Source organism: Bubalus bubalis, chromosome 18, assembly GCF_019923935.1.
Source record: "Bubalus bubalis isolate 160015118507 breed Murrah chromosome 18, NDDB_SH_1, whole genome shotgun sequence".
NCBI classification, from domain to species: Eukaryota; Metazoa; Chordata; class Mammalia; order Artiodactyla; family Bovidae; genus Bubalus; species Bubalus bubalis.
In genome coordinates this window covers 36,128,929-36,156,612 of record NC_059174.1, presented here as the reverse complement: position 1 = coordinate 36,156,612, position 27,684 = coordinate 36,128,929, and the positions used below count along the sequence as shown (strand labels likewise).

Below are 27,684 nucleotides of genomic sequence, written 5' to 3'. Positions count from 1 at the left end.
CTCTCCAATTCTTTTCTTCCAGAACACCTGAGAACTACAGAACCAAAATTTCGACTAAAAAAAGAAATTAAAACAAACAAAATAACTGTAGTCAGGGCAAGAAATGGAAAACAGTATCTTTATTGTGTGTAGTTCTAAACAAACACTCACTGTGTGCACATTCCAGCAGACAAAGATCTTTGTTCAAAATATGCTGATAAAATAGGTAAACAAACTCCATTTATTGAATACACAAAAGGAATGTTAATATTACTTGCTCAGAGTGGAGGGTAAAATCAAAAGAAAGAAAGTGAAATCATCGTGCTTTGCCTGAACAGCAAATGGCGAGTACAGGTGCAGGTGCAAACTGGCCCCTCAAGTTCATGAGTGAGAAGCTGGTGTGGAGTAGGTAATCTGAAAAGTACCTCTCTGCTTCTTGGAACCTCCCCTCTGAGATCACCCCCGACAAATTACAAACCCAGCTCTCTCAGAGCACAGCCGCCAGATGGGACTAAACTCCTCATTACTTTCATGAGATTTGGCAAAAGAACAAGACGGTTGAAAGAAAGAAAGAAAGGAAAAAAAACAACAACAGTCTCTATTGACACAAGACACATGTGAATCCATTTCTCCTGGGGAAGGAAGTAACCAATATTACTGTTCTGTGTTTCTAAAATGGAATTTAATCAGACGGGTATCACTTGAGATTTTAAACTTGAGATACTCTGTAAGTAATGATATATCTGGCCTGAAAAGCATTTTTCTTTGCTCTACATGGGAACTGAGTGAGTGTAAACACAACAATGTTCTTATTTCACAACATGTGCATTTATGACAATTGCTGAAAGAACTTTACAGGGTCAAATTATAGGTTCCAATGGATTTTTGTTGCAGCTTAAGTGATCACATGAGAACTAAACACAGTGTAAACTTTGTCCCCACCACTTTCCTGTCTTTACAAAACGTAAGTCATTTGGAAACCAAAACCAACTCCTGAGAGAGGCAGGAAATCTTGGGACCTGGCACTAACATCCTTATTTGGGGGCACTAATTTCCCCTCATCTCCTCTCCTGTGATCTCCAGCCATTATGCTGACTGTATGGTGGGCGCCGGCGGTTAAGTCTTCCTTGGGAATAAACAACCCAACACTCCAGACACCCCAGGAGGCTCAGGACAACAGGGACTGGCTCCACTGGCTCTGCAGAGGGGTTTTTCACAACCCATCAACGTCGAGGCTGTTTCAAGAATTCCCATCTATGTCTTCAAAGAAAAGTCCTTTTTGATAGATTTGGCTAATATACTGTATTACTTTATTGTTTAGAAAAAAACCTCTGCAAGCTCTCACACAAGCTCTACCTTTCACCTGGCTGTTTATGTAGGCAGCAGAATAATAAGTGGACCCAAAAGTGGTTTTTATAACATAAAGTGACATCACATTAGCAGATCAAAAGAGAGCCCTGGGTATTGGATGGATTTCATGGCTGGCTAAGACAAAGTCTGAAAATCTTTTCCTCTGGCTCTGAATGAAAACAAGTCCAGATGTAAACAGGAAACGACAACCAATATGAAACAGAAAAACATACCTTTTGCAGTGGTCTTTACTGTAAAAAATATCAAAAAACACAAATTTTACTGAAGAATATTGTTCTTTAATATTTCTTCTAAGCCAGATGTTTTCCATTCAATTTTGGGGACTGCCAACACATTTTTAATTGATCCAAGTTATCTTCTGGCTTAGTTTTAGCTTGAATGTTCCCTTTTCCAGCTCTTCAATACTCCTTTGTTCTTCATTTCTACCCCAGTGTGGGCCCATGTCATCAGGTGACTTAAATGATTACAGCAATTAAATATCAATTCTTATTCAAGGAAACCCTTCTTTGCCTTCAAATTGAGGAGTAATCAAGTCACACCACCTCTGTTACATAATCATCAAAGATTTTTCTTTCAGTAAATTGTCTTAAATTGGCATCTTATAATACATACAAAATATTTTCTAAAGATGATAAAAATTTTAAAGTCAAACCCACATCCCTGACATATAAAAGCTGGCCAGAAATCCCCTAAAATTACTCCATAATGTCATAACCAAGTGCACAATTACCAGGTTAATGTTATTTTTATGAATTCTGAATTCGCTCAACTGCTAAATCACAGGATACGAGACCTGGGTTGAACTTTTTCTTAAGCAGTTTGCATGGGCAGACACTGGTTTGCTGTGTAGCTTCCTGTCCTGTCAAGTCTCTGGCAAGCAGGAAGAGGGGAGCAGACGCTGAGCAGTGACCATGGTCCTTCCTGAACCACGCGGTTCCCTGCTGTACGTGACAATGGCTCAGAGCAGACTGGTCACCCTCAAAGGACAGGGAGGAAGAATCACCACAGTCGTCAGCAGAAAACTGCCAGTGGACGGTCTCCTCAGGTGCTTCCAGAGAGGAAGAGAACAGCCAAATTCGCCAGAGAAACGCCTGAACTGAGAAGAAACAGTAATATAATTCTGAATAATAACCTACTCCTCACGGAAACAGTTATCCAAGGGAAAAAAAAAAGTAACTACCACTTTTTTCCCCCCTCTCAATGGAAAAACAACAAAACCACAAATTGGAGCCATGGAGGTAAAATACAGATGAAGTGGAAAACACTCTTGTCCCACTCTCAGACTGCTTCCAAATGCTGCTTTACCATGGGAGTTACTTTACTGGGGCAAACAGAAGATCAAATACTGTGTCTTTTATCAATTTGGAGTCTCTTACTTTTAAAGAATGGGAGATAAAAAATTGCCAATTAATTAAAAAAAAACAGCAAAATCCTTTATAAAATTGTAAAGCTCTAAAGATACACTTACTTGCATTTTACCCATAAAAGATGGTAACTTTAAAAGAAGAAAAAAGATGGTTAGGAACTGGTGCCAAATCAAAATAAAGGATGAAAGTTTTAGTGCTTCTTCTGAACTCTTGCCCTTAAAGTAGTATTTTTCAATATTTTTCAAAAGAAAGATTACTGTGAATCCACTCTGTCACCCTAATTCATCTCTCCCTCTCCCTGTTTCTCTCCACTCCCAATGAACAAAAGGGAAGCAGCGTTCTGCCCAGCACCACCATCTGATGCCTTAGAGGGTGGCAAGGGCTCCTTGCTACACTTGGCCAGTTTTAACAAATACAAACAAGGAACAGGATAATTCTGCAGTTGCATTTTAAGTCATAGATGTGCAACCTGATGCCATGAATTAAAAGCTCTTATGATAAATAATAAAATTAAGTCATAATTTAAAAAATAGGAACATTTACTTAAAAGAAAAAGGGAAAAAGAAAAGCTTCAAAACCAGAACGTGACACGCTGTTAAATATGTCTAGTGTGCGTTTGAAGCACTGGAAAGCAGGCAATTTTACCAAAGGGAATGCCACAATGACATGTGGACTGTAATCATAGAAGACAGTCCTAAAACATACAGGCACTCAAGGAAAAGAGTAAAGAGAGGAAACAAAGGCAACAATACGGAAAAATGATCAGGTGCTTTGAGAGTAAGGCTCTGAGAAATGACTTGGACTCGGCCGTGGAGCTGAGGTGGACGTCTGGCCAACCGTCTGGGTTCCAAGGGGTAAGAATACAAATGGCAGGACTTGAGAAGAGGGCACCACTGCAGGCTCCAAATAAGTCTCTAGTTCTTGCTCCCAAGTGGAAATGCTTTCCAGACTTCAACAAGGTCTCCTCAGGAGGACTTGCTCTCCGCCATGTAGTAACGATACAGAAAACCTAAGAGAATAGCACCCACGATGGGGAAGATCCAATACGACCAGTAGCTAGATGTTCAAGGGGGAAAAAAGCAATAAAATTGTGAACATTTCATACCAAATATTCCCTATCATTCAACATTCACATTTTAATATTCAAGTATTTAAATACTTTCACATTTAATAGTCTCCAAATCAAAGAATTTTGATTTGGATAAAAAAACAAAAACACAAGATTTTAATTAAAGTGAAAGTTCAACAATAATTTTAAAAGGACTAAAAATGGAACATACAGCATGATACCAAAAAAAGATAATACACACACACACACACACACACACCTCAGTATGTTTTCACAAAGACATAAATGATTATTTCTGGGTTATGGGATTACAGATAGTTTAAATTTTTCTTCAAGCCTTTTCACATATTCTACAATTAACATCCTTAAACAGGAAAAGGCCACCATTTTATGTATACAATTATCAGTGTAGAACCAATGAGACCTAATACAATAGCTGATGATATTGTATCTGCCCCAAATATATTTTTAAAATTTAATCCTCACAACAATCCTATGAAATAAGTACTATTATTATTCTCCTCTTACACATAGAAAACACAAGCTCTGCACCCAAGATCACAAAGGGAAGTTGGTCAAGCAGCTTGATTCCTAACCTCGTTTGGACACTAATAAGGACAGACACGCACACACAGAGAACATACTGACAGTGCTAATAAAGTCAGGCAAATGGTAGCCGGCTTAAGAAGTCCTGCAAAGAAATTCTCCTCAGTTTAAGGACAGTCATTATTCTCCTCAAAATAAAGAGAATTCCCTGGTGGCCCAGTGGTTAAGACGACTCATTTTCACTGCGGTGGCCCTGGGTTCAATCACTGGTTGGGGAACTAAGATCTTGCAAGTCACATGGCACAGTCAAAAAAAGAAAAAAAAACATCCTTCTTCGCTATTAGAACTTAATTAACACTGCTAGTTTTAATCCAAATGACCTGGCTGCCCGCAGTCTTAGTATTAAAAGGCTTTGAAGTCCACAAAAACCAGCTGCCGTTCAATAATAAAAATTATTCTTTTTGCCTGAACATGCCAAGTACTTGTACATTAAAGTATGGCAGAAAGCTGTTCTCGCCAAGTTTAGAATGTCAGCCAGGTAGCTTTGCTTAAAGACACAAGCAAGTTGGTCAGTATGTACAACAGCCATATGGCACAGGGAAACATAAAAGTAATCTCCCCAAAAGAGTAATGATTTCAGGTACCTTCCAGGGCAGCCCAAGAGGCAAAAGAGATCAAAAGCAGGACCCTTGACAAAACACAGAAGATAAAGCCTTCAGTGCAAAAGACTAAGAATGGTTGACCATCAGTCCTCAGATAATCCTCTGTAACTTTATGACCACTGAGAACAGAAGTAGAGGAAATGCATCTATACTGCAGCAAAGGAGATACAGGTTTAACAACAACCTCTTGCCCACAAGACAGAACTCTATTCATTCAGATTTATCCAGGTTATTGCCTGTAGCTGTGACTGTTATATTTTTATTGGTTTGTAGTATTCCACTGTGTGAATATCCCAGAATGAATTCATTCATTTTACTAATGAATGGTTATCTGGGTCATTTCCAATATTTTAATATCTTGAATAATGTTGCTATGAGCATTCCCGTAATGTGTTCACTGGTATGTATGTATACACATTTTTCTTGAGTGTGTTTGTGTGTGTGTGTGTGTGTGTATATATATATCTCCCTAGAAATGGAATTGCTGGATCAAAAGTTACTATATTATTAAATTTACTTGATAATGCATAAACTGTTTTCCACAGTGATCGTACCCATTTACATTTCCTCAAGACCCTAACAGGGCCTAAGAATATTGGTAATTCACTTCCTAAACAACTCTTCTTATTTTTATAATTTTTAATTTTGGCCAATAGGTGTGAAATATACCCTATGATTTTAATTTACATCTCTCTGATGACAAATGAAATCAAATATTTTTTTTAATATGCTCATATTTGTGCTTCCTCTTCTGTGAGGTGCTTAAATCTTTTTCTCATATTCTATAAAGTTATTTTTTAATTGATTTGTAAAAATTCTTTATGTATTCTACATAATAATTCTTAACCAATTTTAAGTGTTGTAAAAGTCTACAGCAAGTTTATGGCCTATATTTTCAAATTCTTTATGGGACTTTGGGCTGAGTATAAATCAGCTGAATTTACTAACAGTTTCCTTTAATTTCCACTTTCTAAAAATATTCTGACCATCATATCAAACAAAAAAGACATGGTACTTTTATAGGGGCGGGGTGGGGGAAGACACATTTTCTCTTTCTATGAAATGCCTTAAGTGTGATCTCAGAAAGATGAAACAGCTCTATATAATCTCTGTAAATTTTTATAAGCCAAGGATTCTACAATAATCTCAAGCAGAGACACTATTTAAGGGATGACAAATGCATATTTTTCAGGGCTACCACTACTGTATTAGCAACATTACTGCAAGGGACATTACTAGGTAAACCTTTGAGAAAACTCAAACTCCTGAATATGACTGCAATACACAATTTTTTTCTTTTGTAAAATGTAATAACAGCACCCACATTATAGGTGTGTTGTGAGGATTAAAAGAGAATAAGTTTTTAGTGGAAACTGCATAGCTGGGCTGAGCTGCAGAGACTGTGGGTCTGACTTAGGAGTAGTACTTGTCCATGTACTCTTGCCTCTTACCACGTATGACTCTGATTTATGTCACAATGAGATTTAAAAACTACTCAAGGCAAGAACTTTTTTGAGATTATTCAAGATGACTGAAACTGGAAAATTAATTTTGCTAAAGCTAAGAGACTACTGATTTGCAGTAATTTTGACCAAAAAAAAAGAATGAGCTGTCGAACTATACTCTTAAGTTATGTTACATGTGTATATTTATGGAAGGAACCTCTTTGCCACATAGTATGTTGGAGCATAAGAAAGTCTATTAAGGGAATACCAACCTTTTGCACGTATTGCTTTTCGGAGGTTCCTGAAGAAGACGCATATTTAAAAACAAACAAAACAAAAATAGATTAACACAGAGTATATAAAACTTCTCATGAATCTTCATGTAAACTATGAAACTAAAATAATAACTTCATCTTTCATGTAATTTGATGTTTGCAAGTATCCATATGTAATGGGAAGATGGGCAATTCTTTTTCTGATAATATACTGGCATTCTCTAGTAAAGAACACTATGAAAGCATACAGAAATGACCTAAATTCTTTTTATTTATTGAAAAAAAAATGCCATTGATACAAACTATATTACAATAAACTAATGAACTAATTTGCAGTCACAATGATATGCCTAGTTTAGCTGGGCTTGCCACTGGCAGTAGTTAAAATCACATTTCCTGAAAACATATTTAAAAAATAAAAACTCCTCTGTCGTAACATAGAGATCAACTGGGAAATGCTCAAAAGCATGCAGATGACTGATCTGTGACTTAGAGAAGAAAACTTGTTTACTCTCTGAAATCATAATAATTAAGATTAGAGATCTTAGGGCTTATTTCACACCGAAAACAGGAAGGGTTAAGAAAATACCAAAATAAATTTTTAAAAAAGTGGCAGCAACTAATCAAGAGGTACTGATACATCAGTGACAACACAGATGAACCCTGAAATTGTTACTTGACAAAACCAGACAAAAAGACCATGTATTACATAAGTCCATTTACATGAAATGTTCAGAACAGGCAACCAAAAGGCAAGAAAGTAGATCAGTGGTTTCCTAGGGCAGGGAGAAGAGGATCTGGAGGGACACGGAAAATGACTGCTGAAGGTTATGGGGTTTCTTTTTAGAGTGATGAAAATGCTCAAAAATTGATTTGTGATTATGGTTGAACAACTCTAAATATACTAAAATCCCTTGACCTATACATCTTAAATAGGTGAATTGGATGAAAAGTGAATTACATCTTAATAAAGCTGATACCAAAATTTTAAATTCAATTTATATAAACATCAAATGAACTTATGGATTTCATTAATTAGTTGTAGAGTACAAAAAAGCATGCTAACTTACCGCCAGAGGACAGTAACTCATTAGCATAGGTTACTGCTGCCCGAAAGATCATCTCTGCCAATAGTCAGCAGTATGCCAGGGTATGAACACATAATTACAGTTCTCAGTAATCTCCAAGAATTCCAACAACCCTACATACATATTGGCCTAGATACTTTAGAGCAGACCATGAGGTGAGTTTTAGCTTCCTATATCCAGAACACTGTAATTCAAATGAGACCATGCCTCAAACCTGAAAGAAATTCACCTACAGCCAAGTAAAACCTCTAAAAAGTTTTAGATAAATCTGATTACATTTCTTTGCGATCTCGATAATAACAATCTGGGACATTTCTCCTTGAGTAGAATGAGTCAGGCTAGTTAAAACATGTTACTGTCAATCTTTGAGAAATACAGCAAATGTTTTGCAGAGTTGAAAGGTGGGAGTGGTACTGACGGTTGTGTCTGCATCTCATTTATTACACTGCCTTTCAAAATATTCCACTACAGTAACCGAAAAATGATTGAATTCTATGAATAAAATGTCCATGGTCTTTTATGCTTTCATCATCCACAAATATACCAATGATTTATAAAACAAAAAATGTAGAATTAGCATTTTTTTTAAAAAGAAGGTAATCTGAAAGGCTTACATGAGAGCATAATGAATAATATATGTATCACTTAGCTTAACCTATAAAAACATTAAAAGCCATTAGTTCATATAAAGGAATTCTCTAGTAGTTTTTAGCTTCTTTTACAACCACAAGCACTGGGTGTGTGCTAACTCAAGTGAACCTCAGACAATGCAGTAAGCAACCCAGAGAAGAAAGAGGGCGGGGAAGAGAGGAGACATACCAAGATCGTAATACACTGAAATGGTAATAGTTCCTAACAAGCAATTTTTTTAAATTTAAATGTATATGGTTTCCATCCTTCCTTCCTACTGCTCATTCCTCCTTTTAACCAAGTACCTCAACCCGTTTTAAGATCAAGCTTTCCCTGAAGGCAAAAAGAACTACCACCCTAACACTGGAGCAAAGAGAAGAGAAAGCAGCATATCCTCTTTAGAATACTGACAGCCAAATAAATGCCAAAGGACAGTTACTCTGCTTTTAATCAACTATAAATGAAAGAGTTGTTTAAGGCACACTGCTCATGGTAGCCAAGTGCCTCAGCCAACTTCAGAAAGAAGCCAAAAAAGTTATTTTTAATTTAACAAAATTAAAAAGAAAAAAGTTCTATTAACACAGAATCTTTCTTCGAGTCTACCTTTCTGTTCTCACCGTGCACAGTTCTCATTTCCACTCCAGAGCTCTGTGCTGAGTCTAACAGATTCTTAGGTGAAATTCCTACAGTTTATGATTGACTTTAATTTACCCCTGTGGGTGTTCAGGCATATCTTGGCTGCTTATGTTCTTGCCCACATGTTAATTTACATGCAAGATTGGTCAGGAGAAGGCACTGGTCTCCATCTTTGGCACAGACAGTAATAACTACAATACCCTATGATTTTAGTTACAGAAGAGCAGTTCAAGTCCAGAGTTCTTCTACAAAAAGCTTTCTCAAGTAATTAACATCCATGTTTTCTTTCTCCTCCAACAAGTCTGGAATACACTCCCCAACAACCACATCGTTCTAAGTCTACTCTAACTTTAATTCGAAATTAACAGAAATTAACTGTTTAAACAAGGTGGTTCCTCAAGTTCAAGATTCACTAAGGCTTTAATTCCCTCATAAAATAAATATGTAAATAAATATATGCACATACATATAAATACTAAACAACAGAAATATTTCATAATTCTTGAGTAACCTTTTTATTAATGCTGATTGTAACTGAAATTACATCTGGTATCTTCGGGCTCCATGCTAAATCAGTTTCCTCACTTGTGAATTGAAAAGCTCAGATCAGATGAACCTGAATTCTAAAGTCATATTCAATTAACTCAACACATTTCTCTGAGCCAAGGGCATTGTAGCAAAACCTACAAAAGCAGACTTCTAAAGATTAGAGAAATGTTAATACCATGCTCCCACATCCAGGAAGACTGAAGGAGCACAACCACAAAGAGATGCTTCGATCTCACAGATGCTCTTCTGATATGCTTTCATGTGGTTAAAGGAATGATAAAGAAATCTCATAACTGGCAAACATATGGGAACGGATTTAGGGATCAGTGGGGGGTGATTTCAATATGAACCCTGTTTAGGGAAAAAAACATAGGAGAACACATTCTTAAGGAATGGTGTATTTTGTCACCAGAATATACATAGGAAGCAATGAGTCAAAATTATGGTTATGAGGCATTCAAATATATAGACAGGGCATTATACATATACTTCAAGCCTAAATAGCTTATATTTAGACTTTCAGAGATTTAAATAAAAGGGAAACATAAGGTATATAAGAAGCTTATGTGTTAATTCCTAAATTGAATATTTGCCATTCCTAGAGGATTCCAAGTATTTAAAATGGGAAGAAGTGGATTTTAAGCCACAGGACACCTTCAACAACTTTAATGAGTATTTGGGCAGCCTGGTAGTTTTTGTAGCTTTTTATTTAGAATAGTTTGGTTTGTATGTGGCCAGAAACATGAAAAATAACTTGGGAACTCTGGGCTTCAAACTATTGCAAAGGGTTCTCCCCTCAGAATACAAAAGACTATGTAACATTAGCTATCACTGTATGAATTCTAACGTTAGGTTCATTGTACAATCTAGGAAGTCTGAGTTTTGAAAGTACATGATGTCAATATATTCATGGCCATGGGGTATGGATCTTGAGGACAGCCTTCTCATGAAGCTCCAATGTACTAAGATTTCTTTCTAGATGAGAATACAGTTTTAACAACTACTGTCTCGTAAAGCACAAATGCCTGGTCAGCCCAGTCATACAAAAAATAGTTCCCTGTACATAAGGGCAAATGCAAACATGCAAAACACCCTGAGACAAATTTCTACACGACTTTCTCAAGAACCCACTGTGACAAAATATAGAAGTTAACACGGAAGGAAAAAATTAAAACACTCAGAGACTATTCTACTTATCACCACACTGGAGGGCTGATTTGAAAAAGATGTTACCCTTGTCCTTCTGACATCTTGTTTTGCAAAACTACCCGTCATTCCTAAATAAAGCATTACAAGGAGAGACACTAACCCTTGAGATTTCTCAAGAAGGGTGTTTTGTCTTTCAAGAGTGACCTTGCCACTACAGTCTGCTTTATTTCAAAAGATTATGTTACAAAAAACTAATGTTAGGTAAACAGTCAACAATGAAACAACCAAACAAAATTCTTTGATAAATACCAAGCACTACTCATCCAAAGGCATATCCATTTCAAATATTAATAAATTGGGTTGTAGGTATGATAGGAATATTTAACAATTCTTAAAAGGAAATTTTTAGTATGACACAACCAACTACATCACAAAACTATAAAGTACATGTTCTTTTTAGTTTCCCTCTCATAAAAGAGAAGGTAAACGGAACATTATGTATGTTCCTGTATGTAACTATAATAGAAAACTCTGTATAACAAAAGTCTGTAACACCTGGGAAAGAAAAATGTACTTGCCTTTAAATGTAATTTACAAATTACTTCTAATATAGACAGAACTGACTAGATTTCAAGTTAAATTTCTTAAGTTGAAAAATGAAGTTTAAGAAACATGCTAAGCTTTTATAGACACAACCTTACTTGCTTAAAAAGATGTTTATAAATTGATAGGGAACAGTCACTAAGGTAAAATGCTTTAGCAGAAAGAAGCAAGGCTCAGAACAGCATGTGCGAGATTTTTAAAGGATGGGGTAGTTGGTCTGTTGGTCAATCCATCTGCCTTCCACCCATCCATTTACATTTATGTATGCACAGAATCTCTTCAGAAGAGTAAACGAGAAAATGGCAGCTGGCTACCTCAGGAGAAGGGAACCTGGGAGACACAGCTGGTGATGGGAATCATTTTTATAGTATACTTTTTCGTACTATTTGAATTTTTAACCATGTACACCACAAACTTCCCATTCAAAAAATGGAAAAACGGTCAAGTTATTGGGTCTATTCACTGCAATGAGACTTGACTAGTGAAGCAGTTGGGAACTGTAACCTAGAAAATACCTTCTGAATAAATGAATGAAACAGTACCACATTTTTTGGTCAGGTCGCATCTGTATGTTACCTTATCTCCTGAACTAAAGGTAGACTCTGACTGATCAAGATTCTAACCAAGAATTAAATGCATAATCAAGAGACGTCACTGACCACAAATGTATCTTGATTACTTGCAGCACAGTAGGCAGGCAAATGGGCACAGAAAACAGCTTCTAAGGTGAGTTTCCGTAACTCAAAAGCAGACAAGAAAAATGTTAACTCAAATGTGAACAGAAGACTGGTAGCATGGGGACTAATTCAGCTGAAGAGAGATTTAAGAGAGAAAAATGTTTTTAATTCTAGTTATTTTCAACTGAAGCAGGTAAGAAAAACATCCGCAGTCTCTAAGCTTTTAAGCTTTGGTATTGTAACAAACACTTCAGGGTCTTGAACCTCAGGCATTACAAGGAAACAATGGTGACCATCAGTGTCAAAGCAAAAGTAGTATGAAGAGCAGTTTCTAAAAAACTGGGGAAAGTTCCTGATTTGCACTTGGGAATAGCATGTTTTAGGTGCTTTAAAAAAAGTTTGTTTTTTTTTTTTGCAGGGGTGTGGAGGTAGTTTCAGACGGGGAAGAGGTATGGAGTTGTGGAGGGAAGAGAGAAGCAGAGAAATAAAGGAAGAAGGGAAATGAAAACTCTGTCCATAAGGCGGAAGAAACCTCTAAATGAGGCATTGTAAAAAAAAAAAAAAAAAATCAATTCTTTACAGAGGTTCTGAAACCTTAACTGAAAGCACAGTAATGAAATGAACTTGACATTTACTTCTTCATGATAAATGTAAAAAAAATTAAGAAAAGAGATAGCTGGAGCCTAGATGCAGAAGGGCTTATTTAGAACCTATGTAAGAAATAAATCTGAAGGCTCAAGAATTTCTTTCTGGTACTAAAATCAGGCTGGACTATATAAGCTCTATGACAACCTATGTAGGTGGTCTTGAAATTTTTCCCAAAGGTTTCCCTTGGCTGGTCTGCCTGAAGTACAGCAGTGTGACTGGAAACACTCAATAATCAGACTCTCTATTTAAAGGAGACTGCAGACTTTGAGTACAGCAGACATGAGGAAAACAGAGTCTTGAAAACACTGCCCTTAATCACTGCTTAATTTAAGCTGGGCTGGGGCCAAACTACATTTGGAGACTTCTAAATTCTTATCAAATTTCATCAAATCTCACCAGTTAAAAGCGTTTCTTTTCCTTTATTTCTTATAAAAAGTTCAAGGCTCAATAGTTTTATCTGAGACATCTCTAGTTACTTCTTTGGTCTACAGAAGGCAGACAGCGCTTTCCACAGAAAAGGATTAAAAGCTCCCTAAAAGTTTTCACATGAAAAGATGGGCATGTCATTCAGCCAAATGTCTGGCGCTTGGCTACCTGGGTTACTTTAAATGCAAACTCCCACCTCCAGACAGCATGAATCAGTAGTAGTAATGGAAGCCCAGGGAATACGCACTTTGGAAAACATGCCAAGAGATTCCAATACAGGCGGTACAAGGAACAGAACTGGAAAAACACTGCTCTCCATTCCTAAGGATGGTCCTAACTACATACTATACCAGCAAGGAAGAAAAATGGCAACAAGAAGCAATTTGTAAGACTTCTGGACACTGGAACTTCTCCCCTCACGGATTTTATTTGTTTTAATATAAAAAGTGCTCTCAGGGTGCTATGAACAAGTGGGTTATGATTCCTGAATTAAGGTACATCTCCTGTACAAACAGGCATATCCCTCAAATCAGATGTTGACCTCTGAGAGCAATGGTTTCTGGACATGTTCAATATACCAAACAAGCCATTGCTTAGTTCAAATTTTACCCTAATTACACAAGTGAAGATTCAAGAATGGATAGTACATGTGTTGGGAGGGGAGGACAAACTACCAGTGCTCGCAAAGCCTTTAAGGAACCACTTCACATCCCCTTCATAAACAATTCAACAGTTCAGAGTAGCAAAGTGCAATGAGATGGAAGAGCTAATTTACACAAACACTCTGGATGGTGGGGGAACAGGTGGCAGAATCTGTCAAGCAACCTCTAGAGTTGAAAGAATCCGTGTGTCTTGGCCAACTTTGCTGTCACACAGGTTCAGTAATTCCAGCTTAATGCGGAAAGGGAAGCTAGAAGGAGGAAAAGGGGAAGGAGCATTGCCTCCAAGAAGTTCTGGTGACAACTAAGTGCTGCGTCTTTAAATTAAGAGAGTAGAAGAGTCGAGGAAAAGAGAAAAAAAATGAGGGAATAAGGGAAGTGAGGCATTCAGCTTGTGGGAAACAAAAAGGCATTCAAATTTTCTTCCTGGTACATTATGCAGTACACATTAAAGTTTTCAAATATTTAATCTTCTACTTCTGTGGTATCACCGAGTGAATGGGAAGGGTGTGTAGACCTATTTGAGCCCAGACAATAGGGTAATGTGGACAGAAAGGCCTGTTCCAGTCAGTTACTCAATTATTCCAGTCTACAACTTGTTCTAAGACTTGCAAGAATAAATCAACTTTCCAATTCTTTTTCCAACACAGAAGCAATTATTATCACCTATACTATTGAATGTAAGAACACAAGTCATAGCTTTAGAGTTTCAATTTTTTAAAAAAATGAACAGGGGCCTGAACGAAATGTTCCTATTGTTCAGGTCTCCACTACTTTTTTCTGAGATGGTACTGGATGCAAATTCCTGAAAAATGGGATTTTTGCTTGGAGGGAAAAGTAAACATTTCTCGTTAAAATACTTAAAAAAAAAAAAAAAAAGTAATTCCATTTGAGTAAATAGAAATATAAACACTTGAAACACAAGAGAAATAGAGGACTTCTTACCTTGCTACCACCTCCAGGTTTAAGGTCATTCTGTTTAAAGAGGAAAACAATATTTTAAGACGCATCCAAACAAACTCTCATTACGTACTTATTTCTAACTTTGGGACATGAGACTACCTTCTGGTAGCAATTCCCTAGGAGGTGTCAGGGTCTATAGAAAGGTCCTGCCCACTACCCCCGACCTCACCCCTGCATCCCTGACTCTGAGCACATCATAGTCCCTTGTTAGAATGGCATGGTCCACAGTTACCACTTTTAGCAAAGAATTTGCAAGAACAATCAAAGCATTATTTTAGATCATGATATTAACCTCATTACAAATAAATTAATCAACTAAAAACCCACTTCCAAAATCAGTTCCTTTTCAGAGATACTCTATGTGCTGATTTACAAACAAGAAGCTCCAGCTTAGCACAGTAAGGCTGGATGATTTTGGAGAAAATTTAGCCTGATGGCTGGGCTGAATGAATCTCCACTTTAGTCATTCATTCCCTCATCACGACCTGTGGCTGCTAGATAGCTTCTCTCTACAAGCACTCCTAGCTCAGCTGGTTCTTACCGGGTGCACGTCACCAATGTAGTACTGCTTGAGCATTTCTCTGGCGTCTGAGGAGTGGCCTACATCTTCAAAGCTTTCAGTTGCATCTCCTCCAGCTTGTTCCATCAGAACCTCTTCTCCACCAGGATGCTACAAGAAAAAGATATTTACTAAAGTAAGGGCTCTCTAAAAAGCTAACTGATGTAAAAGCTCCTCCCCTGCTGCCCTCCTCTTTTCCCTTTTCTCCTTTAAATGGCAGCAATGGGATGAACCAGCACTGTATACCCTGTGACAGGAGCAGCGGGGAGAACACTACATAATTACTGTGTCTTCTGGCCAAAAATGCATACTGTGAGTTTATGAGGAAACCTAGGAAAATTGCAAACTGAGAGACATTCTACAAAATGATCTGCCCGTGATCTCCAAAAATATCAAAGTCAAGAAAGCCAAGGAAAGACGACTTTTCTATTCCTGGTCTGGGATGATTCCACATGCTGCGGGGCAACAAGCCCACGCGCCACAACTGATGAGCCCGCAATTACCGAGAAGCACAGGCTCTAGGCCCACAGGTTTCAGTAGATTAGTTATTGCCTAATGGTTATGAAGTTTGTTTGGGGAAATGAAAAAGCTTTAGAAATAGATAGCCGTGTTGGTTGTACAGACTGTGAGTGCAATTAATGGCATCTAATGGTACAGTTAAAAATGGTTACAATGGCAAATTTTATGTGTACTTTACCACACACACATACAAAGCTTGGTTTACATACCTATAATTAACATAACCCAAAAATTTACTTTTGTCTGAATCATAGCAAAATAAAACAAGACCAAGAGAGTCTGGAGGTTAGTGAACTAGACTGGTTACCAGTGCTATTCAAATCTATCACATAGTCATAAATTTCTCCCTGTTTTTATTAAGTAGACCTAACATAAGGTGGTACACATTTCCCATTTTTTTCTGCTTTACTTTTAAATCTCATATGAATCTGCAAAAAAAGATTCTTCTGAATTTGACAGCCTTTATGTTTTAAGACTAATAGATCTTGTCTTAGCTTTTATTGTATAAGCAATTAAATAACATTACAAATATTTCAAATAAACTATATGGCAGTCAAGATCATAAACTTTCAATTGATGAAACAATGCCTGTGATGGATTCATTTCTATTTCAGTCCAGCAATAATCAAATGAAATACTTCACAGATACAAAGGAAACTTTGTGATGTTCTTCTGTGAAGGGTTTTAGTAAATTCACGAACTATATGGCAGGGAGCAAGGGAAATCTTTCAGCTTTTCATTAAGTTCATGTACTAAGTATTATTGAAAGGAGGACAGAAAATTTATATTTTAATACAGAAAAGAAAGAGGACAAATTGCTAACATAAAATAATACTTCTAGATTGCTAATTCTATGGAATGGACAAGGAACAGATGGACATAAAAGAGAGTGTGAAGAATGACAGTTACAGAATAAAAATCTTGTTGGGAAAAAAATTACACAAATTCTCTGTGAATGGAAAAAATCTCTGTGAATGGAATGGTGATGTAATAAAAATGGAACAATAGGATATGCTTAAGACCACCTGACTTGGAAAATGAAATCTAGAAACATTAAGATTACGGAAGCTGCAAAATTAGGCCAGGTTAGCCAAACAGATTAGCAGAATACTAATCATCAAAATAAGATACGGAGGTTAAAGTTTTGGAGAGGATAAAAACTACTTCGTAAAAAATAGTCTGACAACTCAAAGAAAGATAAGAGACCTGGGTGGTGAACAGCAGGAAATGGTGCAGGTCCATAGGTATTTGCGTTTGGATTAGAAAGAACCTAGTAAGGCAGGGATGTCACCTAGGAGAGGTTAACTTGATGGCTGCCAGAAAGGGTGTAACTCTGGCAGTTCCAACTGCTCAGGGTCTAAATATCAGGTCTGCAGATCCAAACGTAACTCATCCCCACCAGATGATACACCCGTATTCCCCACCATGTTAGGTCCTACTGCTACAGATTCTCACAATTCCTTAGGCATCTTCACGGTGTTTATCACAACTGCAATTGTTTATTTAATGTCTTCTTCCTGCACTAGACTATAAGCTCCCTAAGAACAGGAACCATGGCTGTCTTACTCATGGCCATATTCCTGAATATCACAGAACCTGGAACACAGTGAGATCTAGAGGGCGCTCGCGGTGCCCTCCTCCACTCCCACCTGCCCCTTCTCTGCCTCGCTGGCATGTATGCTGCACAAATACACACACCAAAGTCAAAGTGTCGATCAGGGCAGCTCACCTGGGCAGTGCTGGAGGTTAAATTTTGCCTCATGTTATTTCTAGCTTTCCCTAGGACTAGCCACATGGGCCTGTTTGAGAAAATAAAGCACACTTGCTACAGATTTGTTAATTCCACGAGCTATATAGCGACTGAATTGCACTTTCATTTGACCAGCCTTGGAGAAAGTAAGAATTGTGCTTAGTCAAACTCTGAAGCTTTCAGGGGGTGGCACCAAGCAGAGCCCACATTCTGTCTTTCCTAAAGCAAGACTACTCTACCATGCACAACAATTGCTTGTGCACAGATCTCATCTTCCTGGCAAGTCCAAAGCATCTAATTCACCTTTACATCTTCAGGGCATGTGCTAGTTACTATGCACTCAAAAGATGCTATAGGAAACAACATCAGATCAGAGCAGATCAGTTGCTCAGTCGTGTCCAACTCTTTGCGACCCCATGAATCGCAGCTTTTTATATCAGGTACCATGATAAATCTTTGTATGAATTGCCTAAATTAACTGTCTCAACAACTCTGTGGAGTAGATACTATAATCTCCCTTGAACAGATGTGAGCACATTTTCCTAAAGTTAGAGTAAAGTAGGAAACTGAACAAGACTCTTTAACCCCACAGCCCACATCCAGTCATTAGAATGTTTTATATACCAAATGAGTGTATATATACATATATGTGCATGTATATATATACATCTCACCAAAATTCTCTTCAAAAGACACCTAAGAAAACGAGAAGGCAAAATACAGACTGTGACAAAATATTCACAATATATATTTCTGAAAGGACTTGCATCCAGAATATATAAAGACTGCCTTCAAGTAAGTAATAAGAAAACAATACAATTAAAAATGAGCAAGACTGAACACACACTTTATAAGACACACACAAGGCCAATCAGCCCTTGAAGATGCTCAAAATCATTAGTCATCAGGAAAAGCAAGTTAAAACCATTGTCATATACCAACACCCATCTATCAGAATGGCTACAACTAAAAGCACTGACAACACATCATGCGTCAGTGAGGATGGAGAGAAACTGGAAGGCTGACACACTGCTGATGCGACTGTAAAATGAGGGGGCCACTCTGGGGAAAAAGTCTGCCAACTGCTTCAGATGTAAAACAAAAACAAAAGAAAACAAAAAAAATATGAGCTATGGGAATTCCCTGGCATCCAATGGTTAGGACTCAGCTTTTACTGCCAAGGGACCCCTGGTTGGGGAAATAAGACCCCACAAGCCATGTGGTACAGTCAGAAAGGAAAAAAAACAGAACAGCAATCTCACTTGTAGGTATTTCCCCAAAAGGAATGAAAATGTATCTACACACAGATTTGTACATGAAAAGTTCACAACAGCTTTATTCATAATAGTCAAAAAAAAAAAAGAGGAAACAACCCAGCATCAGTCAACAGGTGAACAGCTAAATTTTAGTACAGTTACAATGAAATAATAAGCCCTAAACAGGAACACGCTGCTGACACATAGAAAAAATATAGATGAATCTCACAGATACATTAAAAGATGTCAGGACAAAAAACAAAGTGTGAGATTGCACAAGAACACAGATGGTAGAAATGTTCTAAACAGTGATGGTGATGGGGACTATACAGGTGAGACCTCTGTCAAAGCTCATGGAACTCCACATATTAAATCTCTACGTTCTGTTGTATGGACGTTAGATCTCAATAGAGTTGACTTAGATGGGGGAAAAATCTACACAGCAAAATATTACTAACAACCCAAATGCTTAAAATAGAAGACTGCTTGAGTAAGTCAGAATCAGTTCAACAATTTCTATGAATAATAAGAAAGTGTTCCAGATGTGGATATGGAAAGACTCTTGAGATATACAGTTATGTGAAAAGGCATGTTATCAGTTACCTTATGGGTGGGGGGAAAAAAAAAGAATGAGAAGAACTACATTCACTTTTGCTTACAGGCACAAAATAAAACTCTGGAAATATTCACAAACAGTAGTAGTTAACTTTAGGAGGAAGTGGAAGTGGGCAGATGGGAAGAAGGCTTTGCACAGGATACCTATATGACCTACTCAAAAAATTAAAAAATTACCTGGGTTCCAGAAAAAAAGTGCTAGTTCTAACTTCCCTCTAACACATTCCCACCCTTTCAAATTACATCTAAGATGTGGAAGAAGGTGGCTGTAATACAGACCTAATTCTATATTCTATAGCCATGAAAAAAACAAAAAACAGAGGCAAATCCTAATGCCATGGGCACAGGCTATCTGGTCAGACTGCTTGTATCAGTGAGCATTATGACCTTTTTAAAGTTAATTCTCTGCTCCTCAGTTTTCTCATCTCTAAAATGGGCTATTAAGTGGATTAAAAAAGAAATTATATGCAAGCTGTTAGAATAATAAGCACCTAACACATACTATTACTATTCTGAATCAATTAATAGACACTGTGAAGAAGGCTGAGCACCGAAGAATTGATGCTTTTGAACTGTGGTGTTGGAGAAGACTCTTGAGAGTCCCTTGGACTGCAAGGAGATCCAACCAGTCCATTCTACAGGAGATCAGCCCTGGGATTTCTTTGGAAGGAATTATGCTAAAGCTGAAACTCCAGTACTTTGGCCACCTCATGCGAAGAATTGACTCATTGGAAAAGACTCTGATGCTGGGAGGGACTGGGGGCAAGAGGAGAAGGGGACGACAGAGGATGAGATGGCTGGATGGCATCACTGACTCGATGGACTTGAGTCTCAGTGAACTCCGGGAGTTGGTGATGGACAGGGAGGCCTGGCGTGCTGTGATTCATGGGGTCGCAAAGAGTCAGGACACGACTGAGCGACTGATCTGATCTGATCTGATCTGAAAGCTTGATTATAGAGAAGGCAATGGCACTCCACTCCAGTACGCTTGCCTGGAAAATCCCATGGATGGAGGAGCCTGGTAGGTTGCGGTTCATGGGGTTGCACAGAGTCGGACACGACTGAGCAACTTCACTTTCACTTTTCACTTACATGCATTGGAGAAGAAAATGGCAACCCACTCCAGTGTTCTTGCCTGGAGAATCCCAGGGACGGGGAAGCCTGGTGGGCTGCCGTCTATGGGGTCACACAGAGTCGGACACGACTGAAGCGGCTTAGCAGCAGCAGCAGCAGCATAACTTGATTAAGGAACAATATGATTCTATTTCTGTTTATCAGTCAGTTCAGTCGCTCAGTCATGTCCGACTCTGCAACCCCATGGACTGCAGCACTCCATGGAAGATGGAGGATTCAAATTCTTGGGGTTTAAAGAGTACCTTTCTTCCCTTCTGTATTGTTTTCCCCTTCAATCTAGTCTCAAAACTTCAGCAAAAATAATATATTTGAAATAAATTCCTTCAATGTCACCCCCATGTTAAAACACATCAGTGGTTTTCCATTTACTTATGGTATGGTTCACAAATCCATATCACCTACCCAGCCTTGCCTGTCCTGGCTCCTGCCAAGTTCTTTGGCCATTCTTGACCTTTACTGGATACACTAAAGCCACAGCTGCTTTCAGTCCCACCAACATGCCAAACTCTTGCTTGACTCTGCAAATGCCGTAGGAATGCTCTTTTCTTTCATCTTCCCAAAGCTAGTTCCCTCTCATCAACGAAAAGTCATTTTCACAGAAGCTTTCCCAGATCACTCTTATTAAAGTACATTTCCCCACCACGGCCATTTTACTTTCTCAACTTCTTGCCTGTTTCCTTCCCAGGAAGGAAACATTTGACTGTTTTTGCTTTGTCTCCCTTAGAAGAGTAGCTTCAAGAGGGCAGATCTATGTCTATTTTTATACTACCAGGACCTAGTACCACAGCACTTGAGAAGAGTTAGCACTAAACAAATGTTTGCTGAATGAATAAAATGCTATCCCATCTGTGAAGCAGATCCTAAAGCAGTATACCCACTCATCCCAACAGTCACTAAAAAAGTACATAGAAAGCTTTAAAACAGCATAATGGGTTATTTTAGGTTACTGTTGTCAGAAATGGTTAATTATACATAAGACAATGGTTTCCCAAATTTTCCCACTTGTGACACAGTAGTAAGAATATAAACTGAAACGAAGTTCACAAAATCATATTTACCCTTGCTAAGATGTACTTCGATATTTCATAGTCAATGGCATAAGATATTGTAACCATTTCTACATAATTTTTTTCAAAACCACTAAGTAACAGAAATATGATGTGTACGATTGCAATGTTTTGGTTTTTCATTTGTGATTTCAATAAATTAAATCAATACCACTGACTGAAAACTACGAAATTAATCTATTAGAAGATAATTCAATTATATTATCAACTCTAAATTATCACATTCAAAGTCCAGAGTAACACTCTAACCATATTCATTAATCAAAAAAGAAAGCAATCTATAAATGCTATATATTCAAATGAGGACCCTCTTTCTAAGGAGGAGCCCCAAAGTGAATTCAGATTGGAAAGAAAAGGATGAAAATTGATGTTTCTTCCTGATCTGATCTAACAGCAACCCAATTCCTCCAGACCTGCAAGGCAAAAACCTCAGTCACCCTTGACTCTCAAATTTAAGGCATCATTAAAAAAAAAAAAAAAGAAAGGCATCATTAAATTTATTGGCTCTACCGTCATAGTACATCCAAAATCTGACACTTCTCACTACCACTACCCTAGCCTAAGCCACTATCTCTAGCCCGAGTTACCGTCACAGCCTCCTAACTAGATTCGGGTGTTCCTTCAGTCTCTTCTCAACAGTGCAGCCAGAGATGCTTGAATAATAAACCATTAAGTCACATATTACTGGTCCTCTGCTCCACTATGCTTCGAAGAAGGCAATGGCACCCCACTCCAGTACTCTTGCCTGGAAAACCCCATGGCTGCAGTCCATGGGGTCGCTAAGTCGGACAAGACTGAGCAATTTCACTTTCACTTTTCACTTTCATGCATTGGAGAAGAAAATGGCAACCCACTCCAGTGTTCTTGCCTGGAGAATCCCAGGGACGGGGGAGCCTGGTGGGCTGCAGTCCATGGGGGTCGCACAGAGTTGGACACGACTGAAGTGACGTAGCAGCAGCAGCAGCAGCAGCTCCACTATGCTTACCCATCTCAGAACAAAAGTCAAAATCCAGCAAAACTGTACTTGACCTGCTCCTCACCTTGATCATGCTGACCTCATCTACTACTCTCCAACCACCATAACCTCCCTCACTGTTCCTCAAACACACTGGACATACTCGCACTTCAAGGCCTTTGAATTTGCTTTGAACAAGCTCTTCCTGCTGATATCCACAAGGCCAGCTCCCTTAACTTCTCTCTGATCTTTACTTTAGTCATCATCTTAATAAAGCCATTTCTGGCCACCATACCTAAAATTTCAACCCTTCATCTTCATGCTGTCACTCCATACATGTCCATAGTCCTCTTCTCTGCTTCATTTTTCTCCTTAGCACTTGACTTGGAATGAAGAAGAACACAGGGACAGAGACTCTGGAACAGGGTAAGTGAGAATGGTGAACTGCAGGTAAAGATCTGCAAGTCAAGCTTGAAAGGCCATGCTGGCACACCTATGATATCTCTGGCTTCATCAGCACGTGGTGAACCAAGCTAGTAACTGTTCAAGATTAAACTAATGACCACCACATGCACTGAGTATTCCTTCCAAGTTCATTATCTATTCTGAATTAATCAAGAAGAAATTGGAGGGGAATGAAACCACAAAAAACCCCATACTGGCTACCCATTTTGAACTATGCTTTACTGTGCTACAAGCCGCACTGGAAACTTACGAGGCATACACCAAAGTACAGCGAAGACTAGAATTCCAAAGCATTGCTATGTAGACAAGAGAAACCAAGGAATATATCTAAGACACACCCTGCCACTAATCAGTTGCCTGACCAAAATCTTTCTGAACCTGTTTCTTATATTCTTGCTAAAATAAGGATCAATACTATCCAGTGAAAGTGAAAGTGAAGTCGCTCAGTCGTGTCGCACTCTTTGCGACCCCATGAACTGTAGCCCACCAGGCTCCTCTGTCCATGGGATTCTCCAGGCAAGAATACTGGGGTGGGTTGCCATTTTCTTTTCCAGTACTATCCAACTCACTCTCAATTAGTTACTTCAAGGCTGAAATAACAGGAAAGCACTTTTAAAAGCGTTTAACTGCCATAAGCCCCACAAATACAAGAAGTTACTAAATGCTAAGATGTTAACTTCTTGGCCACTAGAAAGATTTATTAAAATCAATGTTATTTTGGGGGAACTTTAGGTTTTAAAATTTTTTTTAGAGATTTATGAATCAGGATGTAGAGCTTTATGCCCTAGGCCCCAAATTAACAGAAAGAAAACTTTTTTTACTAGTATATTTGTTTCATAAAGAGAACTAAGAGAAATAAAACTTTTTCTCAGTGTTAGTAGGTTTGCTGCTGAGTCACTTCAGTCGTGTCCGACTCTGTGCGACCCCATAGACCGCAGCCCACCAGGCTCCCCCGTCCCTGGGATTCTCCAGGCAAGAATACTGGAGTGGGGTGCCATTGCCTTCTCCAATGCATGAAAGTGAAAAGTGAAAGTGAAATCGCTCAGTCGTGTCCGACTCTGAGCGACTCCATGGACTGCAGCCCACCAGGCTCCTCCGTCCATGGGATTTTCCAGGCAAGAGTACTGGAGTGGGGTGCCATTGCCTTCTCCGGTGAATAGGTTTATATTATACAAATATGTCCAAGAAATTAACCATTAGATTATTAATCTGCTCAAAATAAAAATATACACATCAAAAATAAACCACCAAACACATTTACACTTAAAATATCCCAAATCCTCAGGGATTGGGATTGAGAGGAATGACCGCAAAAAAGCACGAGGGAAATTTTTACTGTAATGAATATGTTCTTTCTCAACTGGAGTTGTGATTACATGGATGAATATATTTGTCAAAACTCATCAAACTGTACATTTTAAACATGCACGATTTATTGTATGTAAATTACACCTCAGTAGAGTTAAACAAATTAAAAGTGTATTTCTTAAAAAAAAAAAAAAAAATCAATTGCACCAGTCTCAAGGAGAACTTGTAAAACCTAATACACATGCTTGATTTACCAAAGAGGTAACAATCTGAGTCAGAAGCCAAAAATAAAAATCTCTAAATCAGCTCATAACCTCTGGCCTCAAAGTCTGCTCAAAACAGGAAAAAGAAACGCAGCATAATGGTAGGAAGGGAGAAGGCATCCCAGCTTCTTCTCAAGAAAATTAAAACCAAACAGTGGTATTACTTCAGAAGGCACAGTGAAAAAAAATGAGTAGAGATTTTGCGCTTTCAGACCTAGGTTCGAATGACTCTAGGCTGTTAGGTGAGAAACTCTGAGGCTCGGTTTCCCCTTTCTGTAAAATGGTGATACCGGTGACTCAAAAGTTTAACCAAGCTAACAGTAAGTGCTCAATATGTGACAGAAGCATATTATTGAAGGTACCAGCACTTAATGGCGGAAGAAATGCACGCAGACCTAAGGTCCCCCCTCAACCCCACCAAACTCCGTCTCGAAGGGTCTCGGTCCCTTTTCGCACGTCTTTTCGTCCGCAGCTAGGCCTCACTTCCCTCCCACACACCCTACCAGCGTTTCGGGGCCCGTACCCCCTCAGCGCAGTCCACCTGCTGGGCCCCACCTCGTCAAGAAAGCGGCTGACATCGTAGACTCGCCCGTGGATCACCAGCCATATGTCCTTCGGGGAATTGCGCTTCGCCACCTCCTCCAGTCGGTAATAGGTGACGGAAGTCTCAACTCCTTGCTCTTCTCCATCGCCGCCGCTTGCTACCACAGTGGCCATTGGGCCTGAGATAACCTCTTTTCCACCGCTATTCCGGTTTCCACTACAACTTCCTGGAAGTCGACCTCCCGCTCTGTCCTCACCAGCTTCCGTTACCGGGGCCAACCTGCCAACAGCCAATCACGCTTACGAATAGTTTCTGGTTCGTTTTCTTTTCACCAATGAAACGAGGAATTCTATTTCAAATTCCCACACACTCCTCACCAGACCCTAGGGGCGTCGGCCTGGTTCGAGGTAAAACTAACCAATCTGGATCACCCATCCCCTCCAATCTCACCAATCAGATACCGTGATTTTGGAAAGGCGCCTAAGAGACACGTCTGTCTGAGAAAGAGGTTTCTTCTTCAGTCGGTTTATGTGCTGTCCTTAGTCGCTCAGTCGTGTCCGACTCTTTGCGATCCCATGGGCCATAGCCCGCCGGGCTCATCTGTCCATGGGGATTCTCCAGGCAAGAATTGTGGAGTGGGTTGCCATGCCGCCTCCTCCAGGAGATCTTACCAACCCTGGGATGGAACCCAGGCCTCCAGCATTGCGGGCGGATTCTTTACCGTCTGAGCCACCAGGGAAGCAGCTTACAGACCTGCAGAATTCTGAAAGACGGGGCAAAGTCACCTTTTCCCCATTTTCCTTCACCTTGTAGAGGATCCGTCTTGAGTCAAGAGCAACTTGTTCTGCTCCTACCACCACCCCAACTCTGCGCAGCTTCTGTTCCAGCCCCAGATGTACATTTTTACTTTGCACTCTCCGGGCTGTGACCTGTCTCTTTAAGGCTCAGGTTCCTCTTCACCAGTAAAACGGGCATGATAATCTCTACTTTATAGAGAAATTTGGCCGATTGAGAGAGAGAGAGCGTGTATCTGCAGAGCGCTTGGTGCCTAGTATTCAGTGTATAAATGACAAGCGGTGAACCGGCACTTGAGATAGTGTTTGAGGGTACGATATGGAGAATCCCAAGTTTGTGCCAATACTGAGAATCTGATTTTCTTGTATGTCAATTATCTCTAAATAAGGCTCAGGGCGGGGTGGGGGGAGAGATCTGTTTTTAAGTGAATTATTAAGTAACCAGGACAAGTACCGGAGAAGGCAATGGCACCCCACTCCAGTACTCTTGCCTGGAAAATCCCATGGGCAGAGGAGCCTGGTAGGCTGCGGTCCAAGGGGTCGCTTAGAGTCGGACACGACTGAGCGACTTCACTTTCACTTTTCACTTTCATGCATTGGAGAAGGAAATGGCAACCCACTCTAGTACTCTTGACTGGAGAATCCCAGGGACGGGGGAGCCTGATGGGCTGCTGTCTATGGGGTCACACAGAGTCGGACACGACTGAAGCAGCTTAGCAGCAGGACAACTACACTGTTTCTACGTGTTCTAAAATAAAATTTCGCCTCAACTGTGGCTGGTTAGAGGTCCCAGCATTTTGGAATTATAAGTTTAGTTAATATGCAATATTATGAGCTACGCATTCTTAACTGCCATTACAAATGACAAACTGGTCATGGTGAGATGTTATTTTCATCATGTCACTCTCCCATATTCTCCATGCATTCATGGATGCTAAGTCACTTCAGTCATGTCATTACTCTACATAATCCATCCCCAGCCATTCCCTTTTACAAGCCTTGTGCACCAGTCCCTGACTCCTAAACCAACTGGTATAAGCCCACATCTGTGGTCATATCAGGTCCACGCACTTATGATGCCTACTCACCTTTCAAGCTCCTCGAATTCCTTCTTTATCACAAACTCTGCTACCATCCTGAGCTCCAGTGATCCCATCTCCATATGATACTTAAGCACATTACTATTTCAGAAATTTCTGAAAGGAACAAAAACATTTACATATATATATAAATTTAAGTGCTAGCAATAGAAATTTGTAGCAAATGCAAAAGGACACAGCTCTGTAAACATATTTGTTAAATGATTATTCATACTTAACCCTGGTGTGCATGAGTCAACTAGAAGGCTATGTTAAAGATGCAAATTCCCAGGAATTCCCTGGAAGTTCAGTGGTTAGGACTCTGAGCTTTCACTGCAGTGAAAGTTTGATCCCTGGTTGGGGGAGCTAACATCCTACAAGTCACGCAGCTCAACAACAACAAAAAAGCAGATTCCCTCCAGTCCAGACTTAGAGACTTTCAGTCACTCAGTCGTGTCTGACTCTGCGACCCCATGGACTGCAGCATGCCAGGCCTCCCTGTCCATCACCAAATCCCGGAGTTTACTCAAACTCATGTCCATTGAGTCGGTGATGCCATCCAACCATCTCATCCTCTGTCGTCTCCTTCTCCTCCCACCTTCAATCTTGTAGGTGAGACTTTTCCTCACCTCAA

At 39.2% G+C, this 27,684-nt stretch overlaps 1 protein-coding gene across 1 annotated transcript; it reads right to left on the bottom strand.

Moving 5' to 3' along the window:
• Window positions 1-101: 101 nt before the first annotated feature.
• Window positions 102-27,121, bottom strand: LOC102394407 (cytochrome b5 type B). The gene is made up of 6 exons (XM_025268953.3): window positions 27,060-27,121; window positions 25,189-25,456; window positions 15,284-15,412; window positions 14,725-14,754; window positions 6,712-6,740; window positions 102-3,773 (listed from the first exon to the last, which is right to left on the bottom strand). The coding sequence occupies exons 1-6, from the start codon at window positions 27,104-27,106 to the stop codon at window positions 3,683-3,685; spliced, it is 594 nt and encodes a 197-aa protein (XP_025124738.2). The 5' UTR covers window positions 27,107-27,121; the 3' UTR covers window positions 102-3,682.
• Window positions 27,122-27,684: the final 563 nt, after the last annotated feature.